This window comes from Rutilus rutilus (assembly GCF_951802725.1).
Source record: "Rutilus rutilus genome assembly, chromosome: 1".
Classification (NCBI taxonomy): domain Eukaryota; kingdom Metazoa; phylum Chordata; class Actinopteri; order Cypriniformes; family Leuciscidae; genus Rutilus; species Rutilus rutilus.
In genome coordinates, this window is record NC_140209.1 from 68337717 (window position 1) to 68363686 (window position 25970).

Sequence of the window (25970 nt, forward strand, 5' to 3'; positions counted from 1 at the left end):
TAGCCTAACGTTATATTTGTGTGTGTGTGTGTGTGTGTGTGTGTGTACTGTGGAGCTTTTTAATCTATGGTGCTGTTAACGTTACCGTGGTCAATAACGGACATTGATATTAATTGGCTAACGTTAATTAATTAATCACAGAAAGCTGCAATGACTGCATATTATGTTATATTAACATTATAAAAAGTTGTTATGGTCGATGGGAAGTAACTTAAGATCAACCCCGCTGCTTGTTGATGATGATGATGATGATGATGATGATAATATATGCGCGAATTTCGATCCTGAAATATCGATAGGCCTAAACGTTACTGATGTTGTATCTATTCTAAATGATCCACACATAAAAAATATCGATCCTAAGGTGTTTTTTTTAAAACAGTAATTTTATTTATTTAGCACGAATTTATTTTATTCATAAAGTATGCATTAAATTGATTAAACGTGACAGTAAAGGCTTTTACATTGTTACACAAATAATATTTGTAGAATATATTATATATATTTCATGTAAATGCTGTCCTAATAATTATGATGCTGAAAATTTAGCTTTGATCACAGGAATAAATTACATTTTAACATTTTCAAGTGGAAAACAGATCACCTGTTTTAAATTGCAATAATATTTCACAATATTTGTTTTTACAAAGATTTTCTGTATTTTTGATCAAATAAATGCAGCCTTGGTAAGCAGATTAGACTTCTTTCAACATTAAACATCTTACCGACCCCAAACTTTTAAAAAATAGCGCACATGTAACATTTTCTATAATTATGCTAGTTTGTGTAATTACATTTATTTGGATTGATCGTTAAAGTTCAAATGGATTGTGTTATGTTCTGTAATTGTTGTTAATAAATCTGTCAGAAGAAAATGTGCAGAAGTTTTACCTATTGGGGTACAACAGTGGCAGTCCTTTAAAAATTACTACTTTATAATATGACAAATCCAGGAAGCCTTGCTGCAAGAGAATTAACTGTTTTTGTTTTCCTTTGTCCAACAGCTCCTGTTTTTACCCAGCATCCTTCCCTGTTACCGCCACCTGTATCTCTTTATAAGAAAACCAACGGCTCTTTTAAGAGCCACTCCTCTTACTGCCTCTCTCTCTCTCTCTCTCTCTCTCTCTCTCTATCTCCATTTCTTTCTTCTAAAGCTTCACTGTCTTCAAGTAAGTATTGTTACTCTATTCTTTATTTTTCTTTCACATTACTCTCTCTCACTGTCCAAAACATTTTTAGAAATGTAGTTTTATATAGTCTATAATCTGTCCTCAATTCTTTTTGTCTGACCGTGTTTTTATCTTCCTTTCCAGTATAGTATCTGTGAAATGGCTGCTCAGCAAGACAGAGGGAGAGCAGATGATGCTATTTTCATTGCAGACATGCTTCTTGCTCAAACCAAAGTGAGGGTTTTTTTGAGACAGTGATCTTCCAGTATTGGTAATAATACTAAAGAGTGGGAATTAGAGTGCAAAATTTGAATGAACTGCTCAAGAGTTGGCTGTATTTCAGTGTTATCATCCAGTGCTCACTTTCTGTCATGCAAGGCAAAGGAAGCGAAGGGCAAAGCACCATCTGCTAAAGGCAGTAAATGTAATGTCCGATGGGTGGAGAGAGATGCTGAAGGACGTCCACTGCTAAAAAGAAGCAGAAGTGGAGAGACACGAAAACGTGCTTCAGCTACAGGTAGTCCATGTCTTCCAGGATTATTTGTGATTACCCACCCAATCTTTCTTAACTAAATATAACTTGTGCCCATTGTATACAGAATTCAGCTTGCTATTTGTTAGGTAACATAAATATGGTTTTGTGTCACTTTTGAAACATAGACCACCAAACTGCGGGGCTTCCAGTGCACAGCTTTTTCCTTTATTTTTTTTTCCATGGTAAAACTTAAAAGGATTTCTGTTTCCGGTTTTTAATAATTTTCCTTTGAATACTGTATGTTAAACTGTGCCATCAGAAACACAACATGGTGGTGGATGTGTTACTTATGTTATTGACTTCACTGTAATGCTAAGCAATTCCAAAGAAATGAAGTGGAAGTGAAGCAATCGGTGTCAGGTTCATGCTGCTAACAGTTCAAGATTATGTCCAGATAATGAGGGAAAAAAACTTTTAGAGATTAATGGAATTGTCAGACATGTCAATTAGCCTATTATAGCCTTAAGCCACTAATGAACTCTGTATTATATGCTTGTAAGACATGAAAATTGTTATCTCGTTCCTTTCTACCTATCTTTTCAGTTGTTTCCGTTGTTGGCAGTGAGGGCACTACTCCTTTTGAGTCATCTGAGGAGGTTCCCACAGTTACCCAATCAAACTGCTCTCAACACTCATTTGGTAAGATGACACCTGACCTTACTGTAATTAAGCAAGTTAGCAATAAGCATGAAAGGTATGATTATTTTCTTATTTCTGTCTTTTAGACAGTGAGATGCAGAAACTGCAGGACATTCTGACCTCAGCAGATGTTCAAGGCACCAGCAAGTATCCTTCGACATCCACATCATGGTGCTTGCGCCAATCTGTAGCCCAAGATGAGTGGCGGAAAGCAAGTTCCCATCACATCAACTGCTTGCTGTCCTGCAATGTGGCTCCAGAAAATAACTGCAGCCACTGCACATCTCCTGCCGTCATTCGCTGCAGAGACTGCATGCCCCAAGAGTGGCTGTGTATGGATTGTGACACACACATACACACACACACACACACACACACACACACACACAACACACACACACACACACACACACACACACACACACATACACAAAAAACTCATAACAGGGAGTCCTGCATTGAGGGAATTTACAAGCCCATTGAGCCAACAGTGTGCTGTGTACAAAAAGAGGGCAAATATACACTGGTCAATCAAGGCAGTGTTCTGAACCTTTTTGGTAAAGTGATTAAAGTTTTATTCTATTTAATTTTTTTACTTTTATTATCTTAATTGGACATAGTTTTAATGCTTTCTCACTAATTATTTCACTTCTCTTTTCAGTATGTTTATTGCCTACAGTGAGACCTGTCCAGTTATGTACTTGCGACCCTTCAAACGTCACAGAATCAGCTGGCAGAGCAATCATTTTGGTTTGCATAAATAGTATGAATTATGGTTTATATTTTTATTTATTCTTGTCCCCTTGTGTGTTACAATGTTCTTCTTTTTGATTTTAGGTCGGTATGATTTGCACTTGCCAAACTTGCTGTGCAGATTAATAATAAGCAGTGGGTATTGGCCGGCATCTGTGAATGCTGACACGCTGTTTTCGGTAGATGTCTTCAGCTCATTTGAAGAAATGAAAACTGTTGCACCAGGTTTATCGAGACAAGGTTTTTTGCGGATGTTGGAGAGGAGGACCTGTCTCTTTGGAAGGGTGAGATCAGTGTAGATCAAAGTTGCCTCAAGTAGAGATGAGAGAATATTAGTGTAGCTATTTCATTTCACTCTTTACTAATCGAATGTACAGGCTGGGAAAATACATGGAGACGTACTCCAAAGAAGCTTCATGGGATACACAATCTGCCAGTACGAGTGTGAAGAAATGGCCAGTGTAGAGCACTTCACCTGCCCAGCATGTACACCCAACATGCTTGCTCTTTGTGCAGATGGCAACAGAAAAGTGTACCGGTTTCGGCAGTCAAAAGGGTTAGTTGTTTTACACTTGTAGTTGTTTTACTTAATGTAAAATTATCAGAACATATAATGTCTGACACTGAACATATATTTTTTTCTTATTCTATCTAGGTCAGAGGAACCCTATTTTGATGGCACCTTCATTGCCAAGGACACCGATGTACACCATTTTGTTGATGAGATCAGGAGTAAAATGAAAAGTGTTAGTAAAATATGTAGTTTTTTGCACCTTTGATTTCTATCCAAAATTTGCAGTGTATGATTGTTGTTTTATTAAATAGATAATGTATCCCTAGTTGGTATAAGCTTATATAATACACTTAGTTTGTTACTAGCACTTTGAGCATGGTGCACTCTTTCAAGCAATCTTGTGTTGAGGTTTAAATTAGATATGGTAGGTGTGGTGGCATCCAAAGTGGCTAGTTTAGTCATTAATTATGTAATAGCAGATCTCTGCAAGAGATAGTGACTATGCATGCAGTTTGTCACCCTGCCTTTCAACTAGTTTGTGTAGCTAGAGTAGAGAAAGTGGAAGATGCATTTTCTGAAGCTCCTCTTTAGTAGTAGTTAGTTTGAAAGTAAACCTTTATTGTCACCGATCATTACAAAGATGCCAGTTGGTGTGATGTAACCTGACTCATCCTGATGGATGAAGTAACTAGTTAGAAAAAATAGCAACTTTCAGTTTTAACCAGAATTATTGTGTCACGCAGACTGCCGGCAAAGGGATCTGTGGAGCCAGTCAGTGGTCTGCTGCACGTGAGACGGCCAGAAGAGCAAGCAAACTGGATGAAGAGGGCCTTGAGGTGGTTGTCTGCAGACATGGAGTGCTACTCAAGGCTCTTAACATGTACAGGGGGGAAATATTTGCTTATCCGCTGTACCTGCAGAAGGAGCTCAAGCAGCCACAAACGGACAGTTCTGTTGCACAGATATTGCTTGCAAGTATTGGCCTTACCTTGAGAAGTTGGCCGTCTCCATGCTGGACCTCAGACCTTTACTGCAGATGAGACCATTCCTTTCTGTCATGCATGCCAAGGCTCATTCAACCAAGTGTGAGGTACTGCATATTCTTTATCATACCATTAAAAAAAATTAAAATAATTATTACTTATATAATACACTGTATATGACTATAATTTAAGTGCCATGCTGATTTGTAAGATAATCTGGAGTGGCAAAAGTCAGGAAGGTGCGGCACAACTGCAGGGGAGGAGGTGGAAATGGTCAACAGCTGCCTGTCTCGTTGTGCCCTCACAACCAAGTACATGACAAAATCTGCTAATTATTGCTGATTTATATTATTTTAGGAAACCTGTCTTTTATTCTTTTATGTCTTTTTATTCTAACTGTCTAATACTTTGTACTGAGATTACAAATATTGTATAATATAGCAAATATACAGCTGTAAATATTCTAATATACAGTACATTAATAAAACTGCATTACATCTCTCTTAAATGAAAAATCAATTGTCAATGCGTGGATGAACTGAAATACCATGAGCATAAATGGCACTTTCCTCCATCACATCATTTTGTTGTTTAAAGCCAGGAATGACATGCGAACTGTCCATGCTATTGGGTGGAACCGACGGAAGTGGGAAGGCCTTCATCTTGCACTATCCAGCAGATACATCAAGCTATTATGTTATGTCTGAGTTATATATACAAAGCTTTTCATGATTTTCCTCACTTTTTAAGATTGCAAAGTCAAAAATCTTTTTTTTTTCACACCAGACTTTGAAAAAGGCTGAGGCTGAGTCTCAGAAACTGGAGGATTTGAGCAGTGAACTGGGGTGTCCTGAGAACATCGTGCATCAGTGGGTACATGATGTCAGACAGTGGGCTACTGACGGTACAGTATTTTATGGACATTCTTCTAAGTAGTTTACTAATAATACTGCAATTGTAGAAGTGAGAATCTTTGCCATGCATAAGGATTAAGTAAGGGGGCGCTGTCCTGTTTTTGTTTGCTATAAACTTGTGGGCTTGTAAACTCCTTTGACACTGTTAACACTGATGTGATTTGGGGCTCTAAATAAACTTGAACTTGCAAGACATCATAATAATTTACTTGTATTATTGTTGTTGCTTTAAGATTCTGTAGGTACCAGATGTGATGACCAACATAACCTTCAGAAATCAATCGAACAAATGTTTCTTGGTGTTCATCAAAAACAAGCCAGCCTTTATAATCACACTGGTGTGTTGAAAACTCATCTAATATTTGTGTCTTTTTTATTACTTGCAGATGTCTTATCTGGATTGTTTTTGTATTATAGTGTTTTTAGGTCCTTCATTTTAAAATGTCTTCTTTTTAATTGTACAGATATTGGGCCTATTATGCCTTTTAAGTCATTAGATTTTTTTTACATTTTGATGTATTAATTCTTAAGTCAGTTATAAGTATTTCATGTAACTTTCTGATATCTGTATACACATGCTTGTACATCATGTTTTTAAAAAAAAATTTGACAGCAACAAAATTCGACACGAAAATTGTGGGAAGAGAAGAGAAAACTCCTGCAAACAATCAAGCTCTACAATGAGCAGGTGCCAGATGAGGAGCGCATCGCTGAGGAGAAGGTGGAGAGCGGTTTCTCCGTGGGGGGAGACAGTCTAATATGGCCGTGGGAAGTGCACAGCAGTGGGAAGTAGCAATTTCTCTCTAAGTGTGTGTGTGTGTGTCTGTGTGTGTGATTAAGCAAACTAATGATATGTTGTATATGCTACTGTAAACATATGCCACATTTTATCTGATTACATTTCTATTACATTTTTGCACTCTGCACCAGTATATGGGATGTCCATACACTACTTGTGTTTTGCCTGCTGTTTAGACTGTACAGGTCACATTTGTATTGAAGGGATGTTATTTGTGTGACTTCAGAATCCAGCAACATCCTCACCAAGAAGAAGATTTTTGATGTGTACATGTCAAAAGTGCGGCTTCAAGAGGAAAAGATCATTGTGATGAGGGAGATGAGACAGCACTGCACCTATCTCAGAGAGCTGGCTAGAAACATTAGGACAATGATATCAGAAATGTCTTCTGGCAGAAACAGTGGTAAGAAGCTAACTTTTATTACATTCTTGCTGTAATGCTTTTGGGGATCCTATAACCTCACTCATTTTGAGATCCTCAAGTGTTACATTATGGATTCCTTGTGGCTGGATCTAAATGGTCTGTAAGTTCTTTAGTAAAGTCAGTTAATGAATCGCTCAACAACAATGGAAGTATTGTCATGCCTCGCTTTTAATTTTTCCTTCTAGGCAGTTTAAGTGAAGAGGGTCATCGCGGGCTCCTGTGTCTTCTTCAGAAAAGGCTTGCAGATGTAGAGGAGAAGTTCCAAGTCGTATGCTCAAGTGACAGCCTGGCTTTAGGACCAAATGCTGCTTCTCTGCTGGAGGATGGGCCCGAGGAGATACCAGAGGACCATGAAGAAGTTGATTTTGAGAGTTCAGATGACAGTGATTTTGAAGCAGTGTAAATGAGTGCTTCTTACAGGGATACTCCACTTTTTTTTTTGGAAATAGGCTCATTTTACAACTCCCCCAGAGTTAAAACTTGACCCTTCTGTAGTTACGTCGTGTACTAAGACCATATCAGCCTAGAAAATCGCAACTTTTCATTTTCCGTCGGTCTTAGTACACGATGTAACTACAGAAGAGTCGAGTTTTAAATAGGAAAAATATCCAAACTCTTTGGTCATTTTTTTTGAGAGAGATGCTAATGGTCCTGTCCGATTCAATGATCTATGCTAAGCTATGCTAAAAGTGGTACCGCCAGACCCGGAGATCGGCTGAATGGATTCGAAAACGGTAAAACTCAACTGTTTAACTCTGGGGGAGTTGTAAAATGAGCCTATTTCCAAAAAAAGTGGAGAATCCCTTTAACTGGTCGGATGCATTTAGACTGCGTGTCAATTATGACTGGACTGCAGGTGTGTTTCAAGGAAAACTAAAAACTTTTTGAAGTGTAATGAATGTCTAATACAGTGCTTTTATTTTGGACTATTGTTACGTCACTTCTGCGGCTGCCACACAGACAAGAGATGTAGGCTGTCAGTGGGAGCCACAGAAGAGGGGAAGGGCAACTGTGGCCACCCAGCTGTCAGAGTATACTCTCAAAATCCATTCGATGTAAAGGTTAGTGTTGATTTGTGTAATGACATGATCTAATGATTTCTATTGTCTTTAATATTTTTAGAATGAAATATCTGTGCTAGTGTTCATTGGTGATGTCTTAGTATAATTCTTTGTTTATTCCCATATATGTGTCTGTATGCAGGCTGTTGTGTGTTAGGAACTACATGAATTAAGTTATGTACAACTCTACTACCGGTACTTGCTGAAATTAAAGCTGCTCTGTCATTATCTGTCCTACATGATTGGCATAGTGTCACCGGATGTGTATTGACCCCTGGACTGTAATATGTAGTCATAGTAATACATAGTTCATATTTAAAATTGTCATATTACAGCTATCCAAGTCAATCCATCCACCAGTTCCTTTGGAACCAATACTGAGGTGAAAGCAGAGTTTGGAGGCTTTACTTCAACACCGGACAAGACAAGGCCCCCACCTTTGAAAAGGAGACGCCTTGAGACATTGCTGGATGACACAGAGGATCTGGATGATGCTGAGGAAGAACCAGTTGACAGTTCTCAGTCAACATATCACCCCAGCATGTCTTCTTTGAGTGACTCAACCATTGTCAGGTGATCACTCACTGCCAATTAGACAAAAATCTGCATCTTTTACATGTTTTCCCAAAAACTTTTTTCCTGGTTTACACACTAACTACAAATACGATTAATCTTCACAATCTACTCATTTTGTGATCTCAGAACATGGATTGATATTGCTGATGTGAATTCCTTTATTTTATAATACAATTCTTTAAATATTCTTTTTTAAATTACTTTATAGTCGAATTGCTGTATTATGTATTATGTTTTATGAAAAGTTTCATCCTCCACCCACCCCACAGCCCTCCAACACCAATACAAGATATTGTAAAATATCTTGTATATGAAGATTGCCTCCTTGCTCTGTTCCATGACTGTCCAATCTGTCAGCGGACATGTGAGCTGGAGAAGTATGTCAGGGGAACATTTTTGTCAATCAGACAGAAATGTCCTTTCTGTGACTACTCCAGGCAGTGGAAAAGTCAGCCGATCATCGGCAGCACCCCAGCAGGCAACCTGCAGTTATCTGCTGCAGTACACTTTACTGGCAGGTCATTTAGACAGATCAGCAAAGTAAGTAACAGTACATAAATGTGCATAAATGTAGCAAGAAGTGGATAAAAATATACAGCAGTAATGGAAGTATGTGTGTGTAATTTCTAATGTCTAATTTCAAAACATAATCAACTCATCAAGATTTGGTTGTGTTACAGGTTCTGTCTGCACTCAAAGTCTGCAACATAGTAGAGAGCACATATTTCCTCCATGCCTCATCATTTATGGAGCCATGTGTTTTCGCTGTGTGGAAGCGGACCCAAGCAGACCTGATCCAGGAAACAAAGAGTAGGCCTGGGGGAGCCGAGCTTGGGGGTGACATGAGAGCCGACAGCCCGGGACACTGTGCAAAATATGGCTCTTACTCACTGATGGACCTCAACACGGGAAAAATGATTGATGTCCAGTTGGTGCAGGTGAGATTATGGCACATGCCCACTTAGTCCAAAAGGTACAGGATATTGTCCTGTACTTTTGTGCATTTTTTGTCATTTAATTGCTTGAGGATTGAGCACCCATTCACACTTTTTGAGGGTTGAGCCCGTTTGGACTACATGCTCACATAGAAATGGTAAAGTTTGATTTCCCCCAGAAGTCTAGGAGCCCAATAAAAACATTTAATTTATTTCTGAATTAGATTTTATTCATTTATGCTCACGTGCAAAACCTGAATAATTCACATAGTTTAAAATAAATCTATGAAAATAAATGTCACATGGTGAATATTGTTACGTCCAGAGCCGTAAGGTTCTGTCTGTGTGTGTTCAGCTGTGCTGCTTTCTCTTTTTCTCTATCCCTGTCTCTCTTCATAGGAGAAATGGTTCCACCTGGTACAGATAATCAATGGCCTTCTGTGATTGGATGCTGGGAGTATTTAAACTGCAAACACCATCAGAGCTGTGTTGGTGGTGGCTTGACTGTGTGCAGCAGCAGCAATGAGGTCCCTTCTTCAACCCCAGACCTGAGACTTTGTTGAAGCCAGTAGTGAACAGTGTATCTCTACCTTATATTGTGTGTACTACTTAGTGAAGTAGTTTTCTCTTTTTAGTCTCTTTCTATTTCAATCCCTGATTGAGACTTTAAAGGCAGAAGTGAGTGTTACCTTTAATGGATAATCATTGTTTGACTTAAGGGATTATTTTTCTCTTGGTTTATTTGAAGTTTGTTACTTAATCATTTATTTCTTTATTTTGTGAGGTTAGTAGGGAGGTGGGTGCCATTTATTTTGAATCATACTTTTTTCTCCTGTTTATGCTAGCAAGGGAGTTAGCTTATTTTGTTGTATTTTGTTTTCTTTTCTTTTAGTTTAGGTAGTTTGATTAATGAGGAGTAAGATTGATTATGTTTGTTATTTTGGCTATACCCCCTTCTGAACTTGATACCTCTCTCTTTCTTTTGCCTAATTTGTAAATAAAACTACTTTCTTGAATGAGATCACTATGTGGTTATTGTGAAACAACTCTGGGTCTGGAGACGGGGTGGCTTCATGCTGTTGCACTTTCATTTCACCACCATCCATTTTTACTGTTTCATTCCTCCCCTAGACCAATCAGGAAAACGTAACAGTAAATGGGGGCTCGTCCCTTTGTTGATTTGTAGTATCGCAAACTTGTCTACTTCGTGTGTGACAACTCTTTGAGGTAAGCGTGTTCATTCTTTTTGCGTTGTTCACATTTGTTTGCCTGGCTGATTCACTTTTGATGAGGGAGGAGTAGTCTGTGTAGACTATGGAATTTGATCTAGTTTCATTCACATTATATCCTTCTTGGGAAGTATATAATCGTTGCCGAAAAAAAGATTTGATTGAAATAGCAGACTTCTTTCATATTAATATTCCAAAAGAAGCGAGTAAACAGGTAATCAAGGAGGGGTTATTTGGAGAGCTAGTTAAAATTGGCATTCTAGTACCATCAGGTGAGGAAGGTATTGTTGGGGTAGAGTCCGATGCTGTGGTGGAGTCTGCAGTTTCTGATTCTAATCCTAATATGGAGCCCAAAGATACTTGTTCTGAGCCATTACTAGCCATTAAGTTAAAGGAGATTGAATTGAAGCTAAAACAGGAAGAATGTGAGGCAGAGCGTATTAAGTTGCGTATGGTAGAAGTGAAAGGAGATCGTGACATTGAACTGCGTAGGTTAGAGATAGAAGCTTTAAAGCTGCGTAGGCCTATTCCATTGCCTCAATCCAGATTACCTTCTGTGTCAGTAAAAATGCCAGAAGTGGAATCTGCTCAAAACTCAAGGTGTAACTTCTCTGATTCCCCATTTGACTCCCCTCCTGATTTTGATGTAGGTAAATTCATTCGTTTGGTGCCATCATTCAGAGAAACTGAGGTAGACTCATATTTTACAGCATTTGAGCGGATAGCTGCTAAGCTGCGATGGCCTAAAGACATGTGGGTTCTACTTTTGCAAAGTAACTTTGTAGGGAAGGCGCAAGAGGTCTCAGCTGCATTGCCAATCGAGCAAGCTCTTGATTACGATGTAGTTAAGACGGCGGTTTTGAGAGCATATGAATTAGTGCCTGAGGCGTATCGTCAGAAATTTCGATCGCATGTGAAATCAGCCAGACAGACATATGTTGAATTTGCCAGAGAGAAGAAAACACTATTTGATAAGTGGTGTCTTTCCAGTGGGATCACAACCTTTGAGCAGCTTCAGGAGTTGATCCTGCTGGAAGACTTTAAAACGTGTGCACCAGAAAACGTTGTTGTATATCTTAACGAACAAAAAGTGCAGGTTCTAGCTGACGCTGCTATTGCAGCTGATGAATTTGTATTAACGCATCGAAATGTGTTTTCAGGAACTCGATCGTACAAAAGCCAGCCTTCCATGGGGGGAAGCTCTGAAGTTTTCCGATCACCTAGTCGTAATACTAACACCGGTCAAGAATATAGTTCACGACGTAAATTGAGTCCTAAACGTGCAGGTGATGGGCGAGCATGTTTTTTTTGCCTTGACCCCAATCACTTAATTTCGGAATGTAAGGCGTGGAAGCAAAAGAATTCTGCTTCTAAGTCCAAAAGTGTGGCGCTTGTGCAATCGATTCCAAAAGCATATGATGTGAATGCTACCACTTATCAGCCATTTATTTGTACTGGTACTGTCTCTCTTTCATCTGAGTCAGAGGAAAGACAGTTAAGGATTCTAAGGGATACTGGGGCTGCTCAGTCTTTTATTTTAGAAGACAGGCTTCCTTTTTCTGCTGAGTCGTATACGGGTACTGATGTGCTAGTTCGTGGTTTTGGAATGGTTTGTGTCAATGTTCCTCTTCATCAAGTGTATTTGAAGTCGGAACTTGTTACTGGTTTAGTGACGCTGGGGGTATGTTCACAGTTACCTGTAGATGGGGTTGATTTCATTCTAGGAAATGATCTTGCCGGTGGCAAAGTCTTTCCTCGTCCTATTGTTACTCATGAACCTGTTACCACTGAAGTATCTGAACTTGCGACTCAGTATCGATCTGTATTTCCTGCCTGTGCTGTAACACGAGCTCAGTCACTGAAATTTGGTGATGTTTCAGATATTTCAGATACTGTGTTGTTTTCTCAACCTGAGGATATAGAGAGGGTGACAAAAGTTACATCTAAGGTTGAGTTAGAAAACATTGAATCCCCTGAGTTACCGAAAGTCACATTGAAAATAGGTAAGGTGGAGTTAGCTGCTGCACAGATTACTGACCCTTCCCTGGCTACTTGTAGAGATGCTGTAGTAGATTGCAGCCAAGTACCTAAAGCTAGAATTGCGTATTTTTGGGAAGATGGAATTCTGATGCGTAAGTGGAAACCTCTGCGTTGTGATGCAAAGTGGCAAGAGGTTCGCCAGATTGTCTTACCCACTGATTATCAACACCATGTACTAGAGCTAGCTCATGAGAATGTTCTGGCAGGACATTTAGGAGTAACGAAAACATTCCATCGAATCAGCAGATACTTTTTTTGGCCTGGGTTGAAGTCTGCAGTTTCTACATTTGTCCGTTCATGTCGTATATGCCAGTTAGTGGGGAAACCAAATCAGACCATTCCAGTAGCTCCTTTAAAACCAATTCCTGTCCTTCACGAACCGTTTGAAAGGCTGCTTGTAGATTGTGTGGGTCCCTTGCCTAAGTCTAAATCTGGGCATCAGTATATTTTAACCATCATGTGCACCGCGACTCGCTATCCAGAAGCAATTCCTCTCCGCACGATAAAAGCTAAATCTGTGGTTAAAGAGATAATTCGCTTCTGTTCTCTCTTTGGTTTGCCTAAGGTTATTCAATCTGACCAGGGTTCTAATTTCACATCAAAAGTTTTTACACAGATGTTGAGTGAATTGGGAGTTAAACATCAGTTGGCGAGTGCATACCATCCAGAGTCTCAGGGTGCATTGGAGAGATTTCACCAGACTCTTAAAGCTATGCTCCGAAGATTTTGCACAGAGACTGGTAGAGATTGGGTGGAAGGTCTACCTTTAATGATGTTTGCAATAAGAGAAAGTGTTCAGGAATCACTCGGATTCAGTCCTGCAGAGTTGGTGTTTGGCCATACCATGAGAGGCCCATTAAGGTTACTGAGTGAACAGTTGCTTGCACAGACTTCTACACCTGTATCTGTACTGGAGTATGTGACTTCTTTCAGGGAACGTCTTCACCAAGCTTGTCAGTTAGCTCGGACTCATCTGGCAGAGTCTCAAGCAAAGATGAAAACTCGTTTTGACCACAAAAGTGTGAGGCGTGAGTTTCAGCCAGTTGAATCTGTTCTGGCCCTACTTCCTGTGCCTGGCACAGCCTTGCAAGCTAAGTTCTCTGGCCCGTACATCATTGAGAGAAAACTTAGCGATACTAATTATGTTGTTGGCACTCCTGAACGGCGACGTAAGAGCAGAGTGTGTCATGTAAACATGTTGAAGGCATATATCACAAGAAATGCAAGCTCCGATGTTCCTGTTAAACCTGTGTCTGCAGCAGCAGTTTGTCTATCTACTGAATGTGTGGAGGAGGATGGACTTATAGCAAAAGATGCTCAAACTTTGTGTGCTCGCTTGCAGAATTCAGTTATTCTGGGTGATCTGCAATCCTATCTCTTCCACTTAACAGAAGAACAGAGTAAAGCAGTTAGTAATTTAATTGTTAACTATTCTGACCTGTTCTCTGATGTTCCTTCCCAGACTACCTTGCTGTGTCACGATATTGATGTAGGAGATAGCCAGCCCATTAAGCAACATCCATATAGAATAAATCCAAAGAAACGAGTCGTCATGAAATCTGAGGTAACATATCTGTTAGAGCATGGATTTGCAACTCGCAGTCAAAGTCCATGGAGTTCACCATGCATTCTAGTGCCGAAGCCTGATTCTACATTCAGATTCTGCACTGATTATCGTAAAGTTAATGCTGTGACCAGACCAGACTCTTTTCCTCTTCCAAGAATGGAAGATTGTGTTGACAAAGTTGGTGCTGCTCATTATGTTACTAAATTAGATCTACTAAAAGGGTACTGGCAGGTCCCGCTGACTTCTCGTGCCTCTGAAATATCTGCATTTGTCACACCTGATTCATTTCTACAATACTCGGTCATGGCTTTCGGCATGCGAAATGCACCCGCTACGTTCCAACGGCTAATGAACAGAGTTTTGTCAGAAGTGAACGATGTTGAGGTATATTTGGATGATGTTGTGATATATTCTAACTCCTGGGAGGAACACCTTGAGAAGTTAAATGTTGTTTTTGAACGGTTGAGAAGAGCATCTCTGACTCTGAATTTGGCTAAATGCGAATTTGCCAAAGCAACAGTTACTTATCTTGGTAAATGTGTTGGCCAAGGACAAGTAAGACCTATAGAAGCCAAGATAGCTGCCATTGTTGAGTTTCCAAAGCCCACTAATAAACGTGAGTTGCGCCGTTTTTTAGGAATGAGTGGCTACTATCGAAGCTTTTGCAAGAATTTTGCTGCTATTGTTTCTCCTCTCACTGATCTTTTGAGTGCATCCAGGAAGTTTGTGTGGACTTCAGAGTGCATGGATGCATTCAATGCTGCCAAAGATCTCCTCTGTACTGCCCCTGTTCTCTCAGCTCCTAATTTCTCACGGCCTTTTAAGCTACAGGTGGATGCCAGCGCTGCAGGAGCCGGAGCAGTCCTGATTCAGGAAGATGGAGCAGGAATTGACCATCCTGTATCTTTTTTCTCAAAGAAATTCACTAAGTGTCAGCGAAATTACAGTGTGATAGAGAAGGAAGCGCTAGCTTTGTTACTAGCCCTTCAAAATTTTGAAGTTTATCTGGGTGGAAGTGATGGCCCTATTTTGGTTTATACAGACCATAATCCATTGGTGTTTTTAACTCGCATGTCTAACACTAATCAACGCTTAATGCGGTGGTCTTTAATTGTGCAGGAATACCATCTTGACATCCGGCACAAGAAAGGAAGTGACAACATCATTGCCGATGCCCTGTCCAGAACTCATTCTTTAGACAGTTAATATGTTGATTTAGTGGATTAATATGTTGACTTATAACCAGTGGGCGGTTATAGTCTTTGGTGGCGGGGGTGTTACGTCCAGAGCCGTAAGGTTCTGTCTGTGTGTGTTCAGCTGTGCTGCTTTCTCTTTTTCTCTATCCCTGTCTCTCTTCATAGGAGAAATGGTTCCACCTGGTACAGATAATCAATGGCCTTCTGTGATTGGATGCTGGGAGTATTTAAACTGCAAACACCATCAGAGCTGTGTTGGTGGTGGCTTGACTGTGTGCAGCAGCAGCAATGAGGTCCCTTCTTCAACCCCAGACCTGAGACTTTGTTGAAGCCAGTAGTGAACAGTGTATCTCTACCTTATATTGTGTGTACTACTTAGTGAAGTAGTTTTCTCTTTTTAGTCTCTTTCTATTTCAATCCCTGATTGAGACTTTAAAGGCAGAAGTGAGTGTTACCTTTAATGGATAATCATTGTTTGACTTAAGGGATTATTTTTCTCTTGGTTTATTTGAAGTTTGTTACTTAATCATTTATTTCTTTATTTTGTGAGGTTAGTAGGGAGGTGGGTGCCATTTATTTTGAATCATACTTTTTTCTCCTGTTTATGCTAGCAAGGGAGTTAGCTTATTTTGTTGTATTTTGTTTTCTTTTCTTTTAGTTTAGGTAGTTTGATTAATGAGGAGTAAGATTGATTATGTTTGTTATTTTGGCTATACCCCCTTCTGAACTTGATACCTCTCTCTTTCTTTTGCCTAATTTGTAAATAAAACTACTTTCTTGAATGAGATCACTATGTGGTTATTGTGAAACAACTCTGGGTCTGGAGACGGGGTGGCTTCATGCTGTTGCACTTTCATTTCACCACCATCCATTTTTACTGTTTCATTCCTCCCCTAGACCAATCAGGAAAACGTAACAATATGACATTCTGACCTTCTACATTAATTATTTATTTTAATATCTCACCTATGACAGAATGTTGATGTGAAATAGAAAAAAAATCATGTGTTTGTGCAATATTGTTTTCTCTAACCCCACAGAGTAACGAATGTGGCGGCAGTGCCAAAATGGAGAAAGAGGGCCTGATTAGGAGTCTCGATTTCCTGGAAAAATCTGCTGTGAAAGTTGCATCAATTGTCACTGACAGACACTCTCAAATCCAGAAGTTTTTGAGAATTAAGAGGAACGATATTGAGCACTTTTATGATGTTTGGCATGTTGCCAAAGGTGAAGTAAATTTAAAAAATTGTTATTCACATGGTTCTTGAACTGTGATATACACGGTCCCAAGTAACAGACTTCCATTTGCTCATTCTCGCCATTCAGGTGTTTCGAAGAAAGATGAGGCTCTGGCAAAGATGAAGGACTGCAATGAGTTAAAGAGATGGCAGCAGAGCCTGGTAAACCATCTGTACTGGTGTGCCATCTCTTCCTCATCGGGTGAAGAAGCTGTAGCTAAGTGGACATCGTTCAGTAATCATGTCCAGAACATCCACAGCCATGACAACGTCCTCTTCCCTGAGTGTCTGCACCCTGCCTTGGATGGAAGCCGCCCCAAAAAGTGGTTGAAATCAGGCATGTAATCTCAAGATCATGTAGTGTACTGGTATCCATACCTTTGTTTGCTATAAATAATACAGATCAACATTAATTTGCCAACTTGTTTTGTGCTATTGCATGCAGGTAAACAGAATAGTCAATTTATTTGTTATTTGGAAAAGCACACACCTGTCTCTCACCTATATTCTTAGTTGAATCCAGGTTGGAATTTATTCATTTGTTTTTTTTGGATGGCCATTTTATATATTTGTGATTTCAGGTTGTATCTCGCTTCGCTGCATTTTAATGAAAATGGAAACAGGGAACAGCTGACGTCTAGAGACGGAACACCAGCATACAAGATCAAATACCCCAAGCACAAAGAAAGGAAAACACACGATCCAGCCACTGAAGAAAAAACCATCATATGGTGGATTAAAGACATATCAATAATTGTTTTATTTTTATTTATTTTTTGGTACATACAGATTAATGATTATCTTTTCTTCCCAGCCTATGTGGACAACCTAATGCGCGTCTTCTTCGACGAGGTGCTGCATGAACCAGCAAAATTCACTGTTGAGCTTCAGGAACTGAAGATCCCAGACACCCTGTGTTCTCAGTTCCACAGACCAGACAAGCAAGAGGCTGTTGCTGCCTATGTATCTCGCTTCAGCCACTGATGTACTTTATTTATTTAGCGTCTTGGCAGACGTCAAACACAAATGTCATGGCAGTCTATTCTGGTTGATTATTTTAATTCATATGATGTTTAATTTCAATCATTAACAGACATATAGTTATAGTTTTATAATTCAAGAGAATAGTAAAGTACAATTATTTCTTCAAAATCTTTTTATTTCTTTTTATTCTTCATCTGAAAAAAGGCAATCATCTAGTGGTGTAAGAAGCCAACATAATTTCCCTCAGGGTCTGGATACCGCTGGCGGATTCTGACCACAACACAGGATGGGATCACTATCCTATTGCCATGGCCCAAGTACCCCCGCACCCAGCTGACAAACTGGCGGTAGGCCAGATACCTCCTCTGCCTGGGAAAAAAATGCAAGATTGTAAATTATATTTAGTTGTTTACACAAAGCTATGTCCCTAGACTGCAGACTATTGTTAAATTTTGTCCTGTGATCATCCATCTGATAAGATTTAAATTTTTGGTGTTTATCACAGAATGTATATAACAAATGTATACTTTAATAATAATATAAATAAAATTTGATTACTGTTTTAGTAAATCATTATTTGTTGCAATGTTTTGTACTACAAAAATCTGGAATGCAGACATTTGAGACAACACGATGTGGGATCTTGTGATTTCCCCTATGAATCTTTTGATGTGCACGAACTGTTTAACAGTATTTTACTTACGCATTATAAACATTTACTAGCATTGGGCCATGGAGGGCTCTGAAAATATTGAGGCTCATACAGGTAGGATGAGGCTGCAGTAGAACCCTAAGTTTGACAACAACCTACAGGGGAAAAAATACAGACAGCATCAATTATGTGGACAGTGCCTATATTGGAGACAAAATTATGATCAATACAATTGTAAATAAGTAATTTATAGCATCATATAATCTACTAAGGGGGAGGATCGTCTTCGTGCCAACGGCTTCGCCCACAAGGCAGAGGCGAATTGCTAATGAGCTACTGCCGCTCTGCTGAAGCGAAGTCCCAGAAAACGGCACAGGTTTTGTGATTTTGGCTAAAAGCGGCATAATCATAATTTAAAGACCACTGAGAATGTTTAAAAATAGCTCAAAATATGATCAGAGTTTTGACTTATTTGAATCACAGATGTCACTGTGGGCCTCTTGGAACGTTTCTTTTTCACAAACCCTAACCTGATAAAGTGTTTCAGAGTGATCTGATTCAATATGAATTAAAATACAGAGGCGAGTTACATTAAAAATCATTATAGATATCCAGTGTCCATCCTCCCAGTCCATACTTTTATAGTTCATAATTAAGTGTTTTTATGCTGTGGTCATATGGCTAAGTGGCTACATAGACAATCGTCATCTAATTTACCTTATTATGACATTATATTACACTTCCCATATCTCCAAGAGCAATACAGTAATTAGATTTACTAATTACTTTTGTGTTACTTTGAAATCTCACTGAGTCCAGCCTATACCACAAGCAGAGCAAGACACCACATCATGAGGTCTGATTCAGGGTCAGTTTCACAAATAAATAAACATATTAAAACCTGGTCCTTTACCAAAAGACACCTCAGCTCTCATGATATCTTTCAAAAGTCCAGTGCTCAAGTAACTGAAGTAAAGATACTTTGATTACAATAGTAATTGTAATGTAATTGCTAAGATTATAAATGTATTCCTGTACATTACCTTGTTAATGAAAGACATCTGTTTGCAGTAATCTTAGTAAAAGTAATCTATACACTGTTGGTAATAACAGTGCCATCTGAAGAGGAAGGGGAATCCAGGGACAGCTCCATCCAGGACAAAGTAAAGTCACAAACTGTACGTCATAATGACACGACACATTATGTGCAATGCTTTATGAGGTCACCGGCACACTTTTAAAACCATTTTTATTGAACAAAACTTCACAATGTGATTGGTAGGACAACAGTTCACATTATTTTTAATTATGGTACGATTACTCAACACATTATGTAATGTAGTTTTACATATATTTAAAAAAAAAAATTGTTATTTCCCAAATTTGTCAATCTTTATGTAAAAAAGCTTTGTATAGTTGTATAACAGGTTGCCATTTAGAATCATGGTGCTGTATGCGAAGGCATTTCCATTGTTTGACAGATGAAATGTGTAGGCAAAATATGTGATCAATTAGCCTAATTAGTGTGGATGATTGATATGTTTCGATAGCCCAACACTGACAGGACATCATGTATTATTCATAGGAGACAGTATGGTTTCTATATAGAGAAAAGTTAAGGATCAAAAGCTACAAATGTTTATTTTATTTTTTATAAAACTATTCTCTGAATAAATTCCCATATATATTTTATGTTGTCTTGGATGCTCATATAATGAAGTGTACAATTCAATAAATAGTGTGTCTGAAAATAAAGAACAAATTCATTCCTCAATGGTCAAACTAAAACAATGCATGCACTGAGACAAAAATGCATTTGCCCACCAATCTAAATGTAGGAAAGAAGGTGAATAAGCCCTATTTCAAAAAACGGTGGAGTGTTCCTTTAAGGCAAACATACATTATTTTGTAGTATTCTACTGTGATAAAAGCTATTTCGATTAGCAATATAGCTGGGATAAGCTAAATACTTTATTCTTATGAAAATACCTGATGATGAGTCTACCTGTTATGAGTCTTCTTTGTACTTTCTGTGCGAGAGCGCCCTCTGGCTTCGAGTATGAGTGGTTCAGATATGACCGAACCTGAAAGTCTAATTCACTGCTGGTTCCTTCGAGATTTTCCTATGGAGTTTTATAATGAGTTTTTTCTGATTTATCTGTAAAATAAAGCCTGTGGTAAACATAACTTCAGGATACTTTGGCATGTTGTTTTTTCTACAAAGTAAATTACACACACCCAAACAGAATTTTGAAAGAGTTATGTTCATTTTTGAAAACGTACGTATTTAATAAATAACTAGAAAAGACAGCTGGGGTGTGAGTTGAGTGTGTGTGCAGTGTACTTTGTACAACAAAACATCAAAGTATCGTCAGTTATGTTTATATTGGGTATTTTTTTTACACGAACGCATGGCTTCACTTCAGAAGGTCTTTATTAACCCCCTGGAGCACTTTTATGATGGACAGATGGACTTTGATGAACTTCAAAACAGAAACGATCATTCACTGCCATTATAAAGCTTGGAACATTTGTTTTTATATATATAACTCAGATTGTATTAATTTGAAAGATGACAATGTCTTGATGTCATATACATCTAGGATGGCTTGAGGGTAAATCATGGGCTAATTTTCATTTTTGGGTGAACTATCCCTTTAATGTCATAATTTTCACTTTTAAGCCATAATTTTTTACATTTTAAGTAATAATTTAAACTTTTCATCTCATAATTATGACTTACTAGAGCATGTTCTTTTCCTTATATGGCAAAAATGGGCTGCTTGATGTCTTGATGAAGTTAATGACTGCACCACCATTACAACCTTAAGAAATAAAAAATACCACACAGGATTATTCAGTTAAATGAAAAAGATTCATTCACTTTTGCTCAGGATGTGATGTCCCCACCACTTTTTGAAACCACAGAAGACATGCAGGGCAAAGAAAAAGCATCTCTGTCATTCTTCATAGTCCTGACCAGCTGCGCTGCATGTCTCATAAAACGTTAAAACATGTAAACGTCTGGGAGAATGAGTAGAGCAGATATGTAGTAGATCTGAATAAGAGACAACGCAAAAAAGAGCTCTATTTGGTACGGTTTTCTGTGCGCACACACCTGACCCGAAGCGTGCAGCCATTCACATAGACACCTATACAGCGCGCGAGTACTGAATTGAGCTCTCTTTCGTGTCTGAATGGACAGATACACATAGGGTGACCAGACGTCCCGAAATCTAAGCTGTTGTCCCGAATCCCGAATCCCAAATCCGGCCCTAATTGTCCCGAAAATTATACTAAAGCAAATTCTTGAGTTATTGTCTGATAAAACATTAAAAACTGTCTGTGGAGGTTGAGTCGTCCTGCAGCCGGCGGGGGCTGGCTGCAGGACGACTCATTGGCTGCAGCATCTTTTTTTTTTTTCTTTTTTTGAAGTTCTACAAAGATACCGTAGGCGCGAATTAAAATGCATTGATAAGCGAGCGCGAGTTGTCGCAGCCGCGAGTACAGTGAATGTGCAGGCAGCCAGTAAAGGAGTGATTGATTGGTTGCGGCACTGTGTGCAAAAAAAAAACTTTGGCCTAATGTCTGATGTTGGGTTACACAAAGTAAATCATCTACACAATTATTTAGTTTTCTTATGACCGACAATTTCGTCATAATAATAATTTTGGCATAAGGCTTATTAGCGTTAGACTATAGCCTGAAATGTCTGATTTACGCACTGTTACAGGTCTTTTTTTTTTTTTTTTGGTCACAATGACATTTGAGTTCATGAATTTAATGTTGTTTTTTTGTGGCAGACTAAATATTAATGACAGACTGTTGATCTTTGAATAAAAATATGTTTGGTTCAGGTTTGAAAATTCATTTTATTATAGGCTATGTAGTCTAATATCATAGTAGGACTACCCCAAAACCTCCCCAAACAACACTCCCCCATTAATTTTAAGATATTTTTTTAAGTTACAGTAGTTAAATCTGTATCTGTATTGCACATTCAAATTTTAAAATCATTCATATTAGCAGGTTAATATATGTTTTCTCCAGGAGTATATGGGTTTGGAATTTTAGAGAAATTCTAAATAAATGCATTTAAATTTAAACCCATTATATTTTAGTCGACTAAATCTACTGTAGATTTAGTCGACTAAAATCTTATTGTATTTCGTCGACTAAAACTAGACTAAAACTAAAACAATTCAGATGATTAAAATATGACTAAAACTAAATGGCATTTTAGTCAAAAGACTATGAACACTGTACAAAAGAAAGATTTACTTGGAGCAGGAGTGTTTTCTATGTCTTTGCACACCAGAAACGTGTCTGACGCGGCGCTGCTGCTGCTGCTAGGTGACATATTATGATAAGCCTCATTGGTGATAGGCTATATTCGACATATGGGGATAGAGAGTTGTGGAAGGCCTATACTTCATGTTAAACATAAATATATAGCAGCAAAGACAACGTCGGCAGTATTGACGGAAAAATAGGCTACAGAATATTTCGTATTGACAGGTGCAGTATTTGAAAATCGATAATATTTTTTTTAATTACATTTATATCTGCATTTATGTCAAAACCTAAACTTTCAAACATCAAAATTTCATTTATTAATATATATTCATGTCAAAATGACATACAAACATCTTTTCCTATTCTATTTTGCCTGGAAACGCTTCCAAAACGCTTGCGTGTCTTGAAAAATAGGCATCGATTCTATTTCTAGCATGCGCGCGTTTTCCGCGCGGCACGAGCTGCGCCTGACGCAGGCAGTGTGCAAGCTCTAACCTGTTAACATTGGAGCCGAAATAAAAATGGACACACCACACAGCCAGTGTGTCGCCGGCCTGAGGAATCCCTTCGCCTGTGGTTAAAAGCTTTACATTTGAAGAAACCACCTAAACGACCGTATGTTTGTTCTTTTCATTTCGTGAACACAAGACCTACAGAAGACCACCAGAAAAGTGGCATGTGATAAGTCTAGAAGTTTTGGGAAACAAAATCACTATAGTAACCCCTGTATAAAATCTAGTTATCATGGCATTTATTTTGTATGATTTACAATTATTTATAGCCTACTTATTGCTATCCTGTGCTTTGGTTGCATTCTGATGGCATTATTAATACATTTTGACATGACAAAATACCCCCATAGATATAGCGTTGGTTTGACCGTGCTGAAGGCCGAGTGCTGAAGTTGTCACTCTGCCAGCTAGATGCATGGGTGTTTTCAACCAGGTCCGGTAGCCAAACTGGGTGAGGTGCGGGGCTTTAGTTCTTTGTTGTATTCATCTGCTACGGCATGTGTAACATTTTTCTGTCAACTCTGCATAATCCTTCGCGATCGATATCGTTAGTTAGCCCAGGGAAGCGAGGAAATGGAAGTGCTGCACAAAAAAACGGAAATTGGACCCATGTTTACTTCCGTGTTCGAAAATAAGGTGAATAAATATGGCGGCAAATCAATGCCAATAATCACCGAGCACACAACTGATGCTAGCGCGCGCGGTGAATGACTTCCGCGAGAGGATAACAGATCTACACGCGAAGAAACGGGAACTCGCGAGCTCATTCAAACCCTGCGCGCGCGCATGACATCATCTCAGCACGCAATACAAGCCCTCGCGCGCGCGCATGATCATTCCCCACGCGCTCGCGCTTGATCTGCTCTCGCCTGCTGCTTTTGCTCGCTCGAACACTTTTATTTTTGGCAGTCGAGGGGCGGGACTTACTGTTTTAATAAACTCAAATGTCATTGGTTACTTTTCCCCTTTTCCAGAAGTCAGTTGCGATTGGACGCCTGTCCAATGACTCGTAATTCACTTGACTTGAGACATGAGACATCGCTTCATTTGTTTTATTTATTGTGGTTTATTAATGTGTAATGTGATTTAATGCATTGTTAATATAGAATAGATTCTTACCAGATACTTTATTAACAGAAAGTCTTATTGCATTGTGTTGTTAAGAGATATTTAGGCTACAGACTAATGACGCATTTCCATGGTTATTAGCATTGCAAATTGACCAAATATTTTATACATTTTTAGGTAATATAAGTGTTTAATTATGTTTTTTATTAAATGCAAAAGGGGTTCTGGCTTCTCAAGTTAAGATACAGTACACAGCATGAATTAGCTTACAAATGCCTTTTCAGAATTTGCTACAAAATATAGAGGAACAAAATTAAACCCAACAAATTATTAAACACAGCAAATTAGATATTAAAATATTATATAGTGATCTTAACCATCTAACTTTTTGTAAGCTAATAACCTAATAAGACAAAGTATGAGGCAAGTACAGTACACAGTATAAATGATTACACCCCATCTGAACATAACATATCTTTAAAAAATAAAATAAAAAATAAAATATGTCCTAGATAAAGAAAAAATTCTGAATTTGTTGGGTTTCAGAGGGGTGTAATCATTTATGCTGTGTACTGTATCTTAACTTGAGAAGCCAGAATCCCTTTTACATTTAATAGAAAATATAATAAATAAACCACTCAAAATGGACATAATAGTAATACACAGGATGATAACAAAAAGCTTACACAACAACTCTTGAATATTGATATAAACAAGTATAGATCTTTCATCCAAAGCCCTTGTTATATTTGCAACTATTTATTGGATATGTTTTACATTTCTGAGTTTCTCAGAACCAATATAATTTTGGTTGGGTAAACGTAAATAGTGGTCAATGGGAGTATAGTGGTAATGTAGTGGTGATATACAGCAAATACAGGTGAAACTCGAAAAGTTAGAACATCGTGCAAAAGTTCAAAATTAGAAACAAATTCAAAATTAGAATATTGTGAAAAGGTTTTCATAAGCTGTAAGCCATAATCATCAAAATTATAACAAATAAAGGCTTGAAATATCTCACTTTGCATGTAATGAGTCTATATAATATATTAGTTTTACCTTGTAAGTTGAATTACTGAAATAAATGAACTTTTGCACATGAACAATTTTTCGAGTTTCACCTGTATGACTTTACATTCCCATTTTTCTCCAATTTCTTTTAGGTATTTTAATGCCAATAACACAAATCACAGTGTTATGAATAAAAAATGTATACAAATTTGGGTCAGTTTGCAATGCTAATAACCATGGAAATGCGTCATCATTAGTCTGTAGCCTAAATATTTCTTAACAACACAATGCAATAAGACTTTCTGTTAATAAAGTATCTGGTAAGAATCTATTCTATATGCATTAAATCACATTACACATTAATAAACCACAATAAATAAAACAAATGAAGCGATGTCTCATGTCTCAAGTCAAGTGAATTACGAGTCATTGGACAGGCGTGAAATCGCAACTGACTTCTGGAAAAGGGGAAAAGTAACCAATGACATTTGAGTTTATTAAAACAGTAAGTCCCGCCCCTCGACTGCCAAAAATAAAAGTGTTCGAGCGAGCAAAAGCAGCAGGCGAGAGCAGATCAAGCGCGAGCGCGTGGGGAATGATCATGCGCGCGCGCGAGGGCTTGTATTGCGTGCTGAGATGATGTCATGCGCGCGCGCAGGGTTTGAATGAGCTCGCGAGTTCCCGTTTCTTCGCGTGTAGATCTGTTATCCTCTCGCGGAAGTCATTCACCGCGCGCGCTAGCATCAGTTGTGTGCTCGGTGATTATTGGCATTGATTTGCCGCCATAAATAAAGCTTGCAGGACAACTTGGTTGGCATTGCCTTTTCAGCGTGAGAAATACACGGTGTGGCGTGTGAGCGTGTGAACTGGTTGAA

At 38.5% G+C, this 25970-nt stretch overlaps 3 protein-coding genes across 3 annotated transcripts; all 3 read left to right on the forward strand.

The window, feature by feature from the left end:
• Positions 1 to 994: 994 nt before the first annotated feature.
• Positions 995 to 3025, forward strand: LOC311298828 (uncharacterized protein; the record flags this gene model as incomplete). The annotated part of the gene is made up of 6 exons (XM_084422082.1): positions 995 to 1169; positions 1314 to 1403; positions 1548 to 1686; positions 2248 to 2343; positions 2430 to 2635; positions 3005 to 3025. Exons 2-6 carry the CDS (start codon positions 1329 to 1331, stop codon positions 3023 to 3025), a joined length of 537 nt encoding a protein of 178 aa, XP_084278208.1. The 5' UTR covers positions 995 to 1169; positions 1314 to 1328.
• Positions 3026 to 3581: 556 nt separating this feature from the next.
• On the forward strand, positions 3582 to 7192 carry LOC311296251 (uncharacterized protein). Its single transcript, XM_084417922.1, has 9 exons — positions 3582 to 3652; positions 3752 to 3842; positions 4354 to 4700; positions 4805 to 4904; positions 5191 to 5497; positions 5741 to 5845; positions 6121 to 6289; positions 6533 to 6709; positions 6916 to 7192. Exons 6-9 carry the CDS (start codon positions 5762 to 5764, stop codon positions 7131 to 7133), a joined length of 648 nt encoding a protein of 215 aa, XP_084274048.1. The 5' UTR covers positions 3582 to 3652; positions 3752 to 3842; positions 4354 to 4700; positions 4805 to 4904; positions 5191 to 5497; positions 5741 to 5761; the 3' UTR covers positions 7134 to 7192.
• Positions 7193 to 8112: 920 nt separating this feature from the next.
• On the forward strand, positions 8113 to 16917 carry LOC311298831 (uncharacterized protein; the record flags this gene model as incomplete). The annotated part of the gene is made up of 5 exons (XM_084422097.1): positions 8113 to 8364; positions 8637 to 8907; positions 9048 to 9305; positions 16375 to 16561; positions 16661 to 16917. Exons 1-5 carry the CDS (start codon positions 8333 to 8335, stop codon positions 16915 to 16917), a joined length of 1005 nt encoding a protein of 334 aa, XP_084278223.1. The 5' UTR covers positions 8113 to 8332.
• Between the last annotated feature and the right edge of the window lie 9053 nt (positions 16918 to 25970).

Bases quoted from the DNA above. Each gene is read 5' to 3' on its own strand.
- LOC311296251 (XM_084417922.1), top strand. From the start codon at position 5,762: ATGACCAACATAACCTTCAGAAATCAATCGAACAAATGTTTCTTGGTG. The intron at 6,290-6,532 runs GTGGGAAGTAGC...GTGTGACTTCAG, and splicing joins GCCGTGGGAAGTGCACAGCA to AATCCAGCAACATCCTCACC. The intron at 6,710-6,915 runs GTAAGAAGCTAA...TTTTCCTTCTAG, and splicing joins GTCTTCTGGCAGAAACAGTG to GCAGTTTAAGTGAAGAGGGT.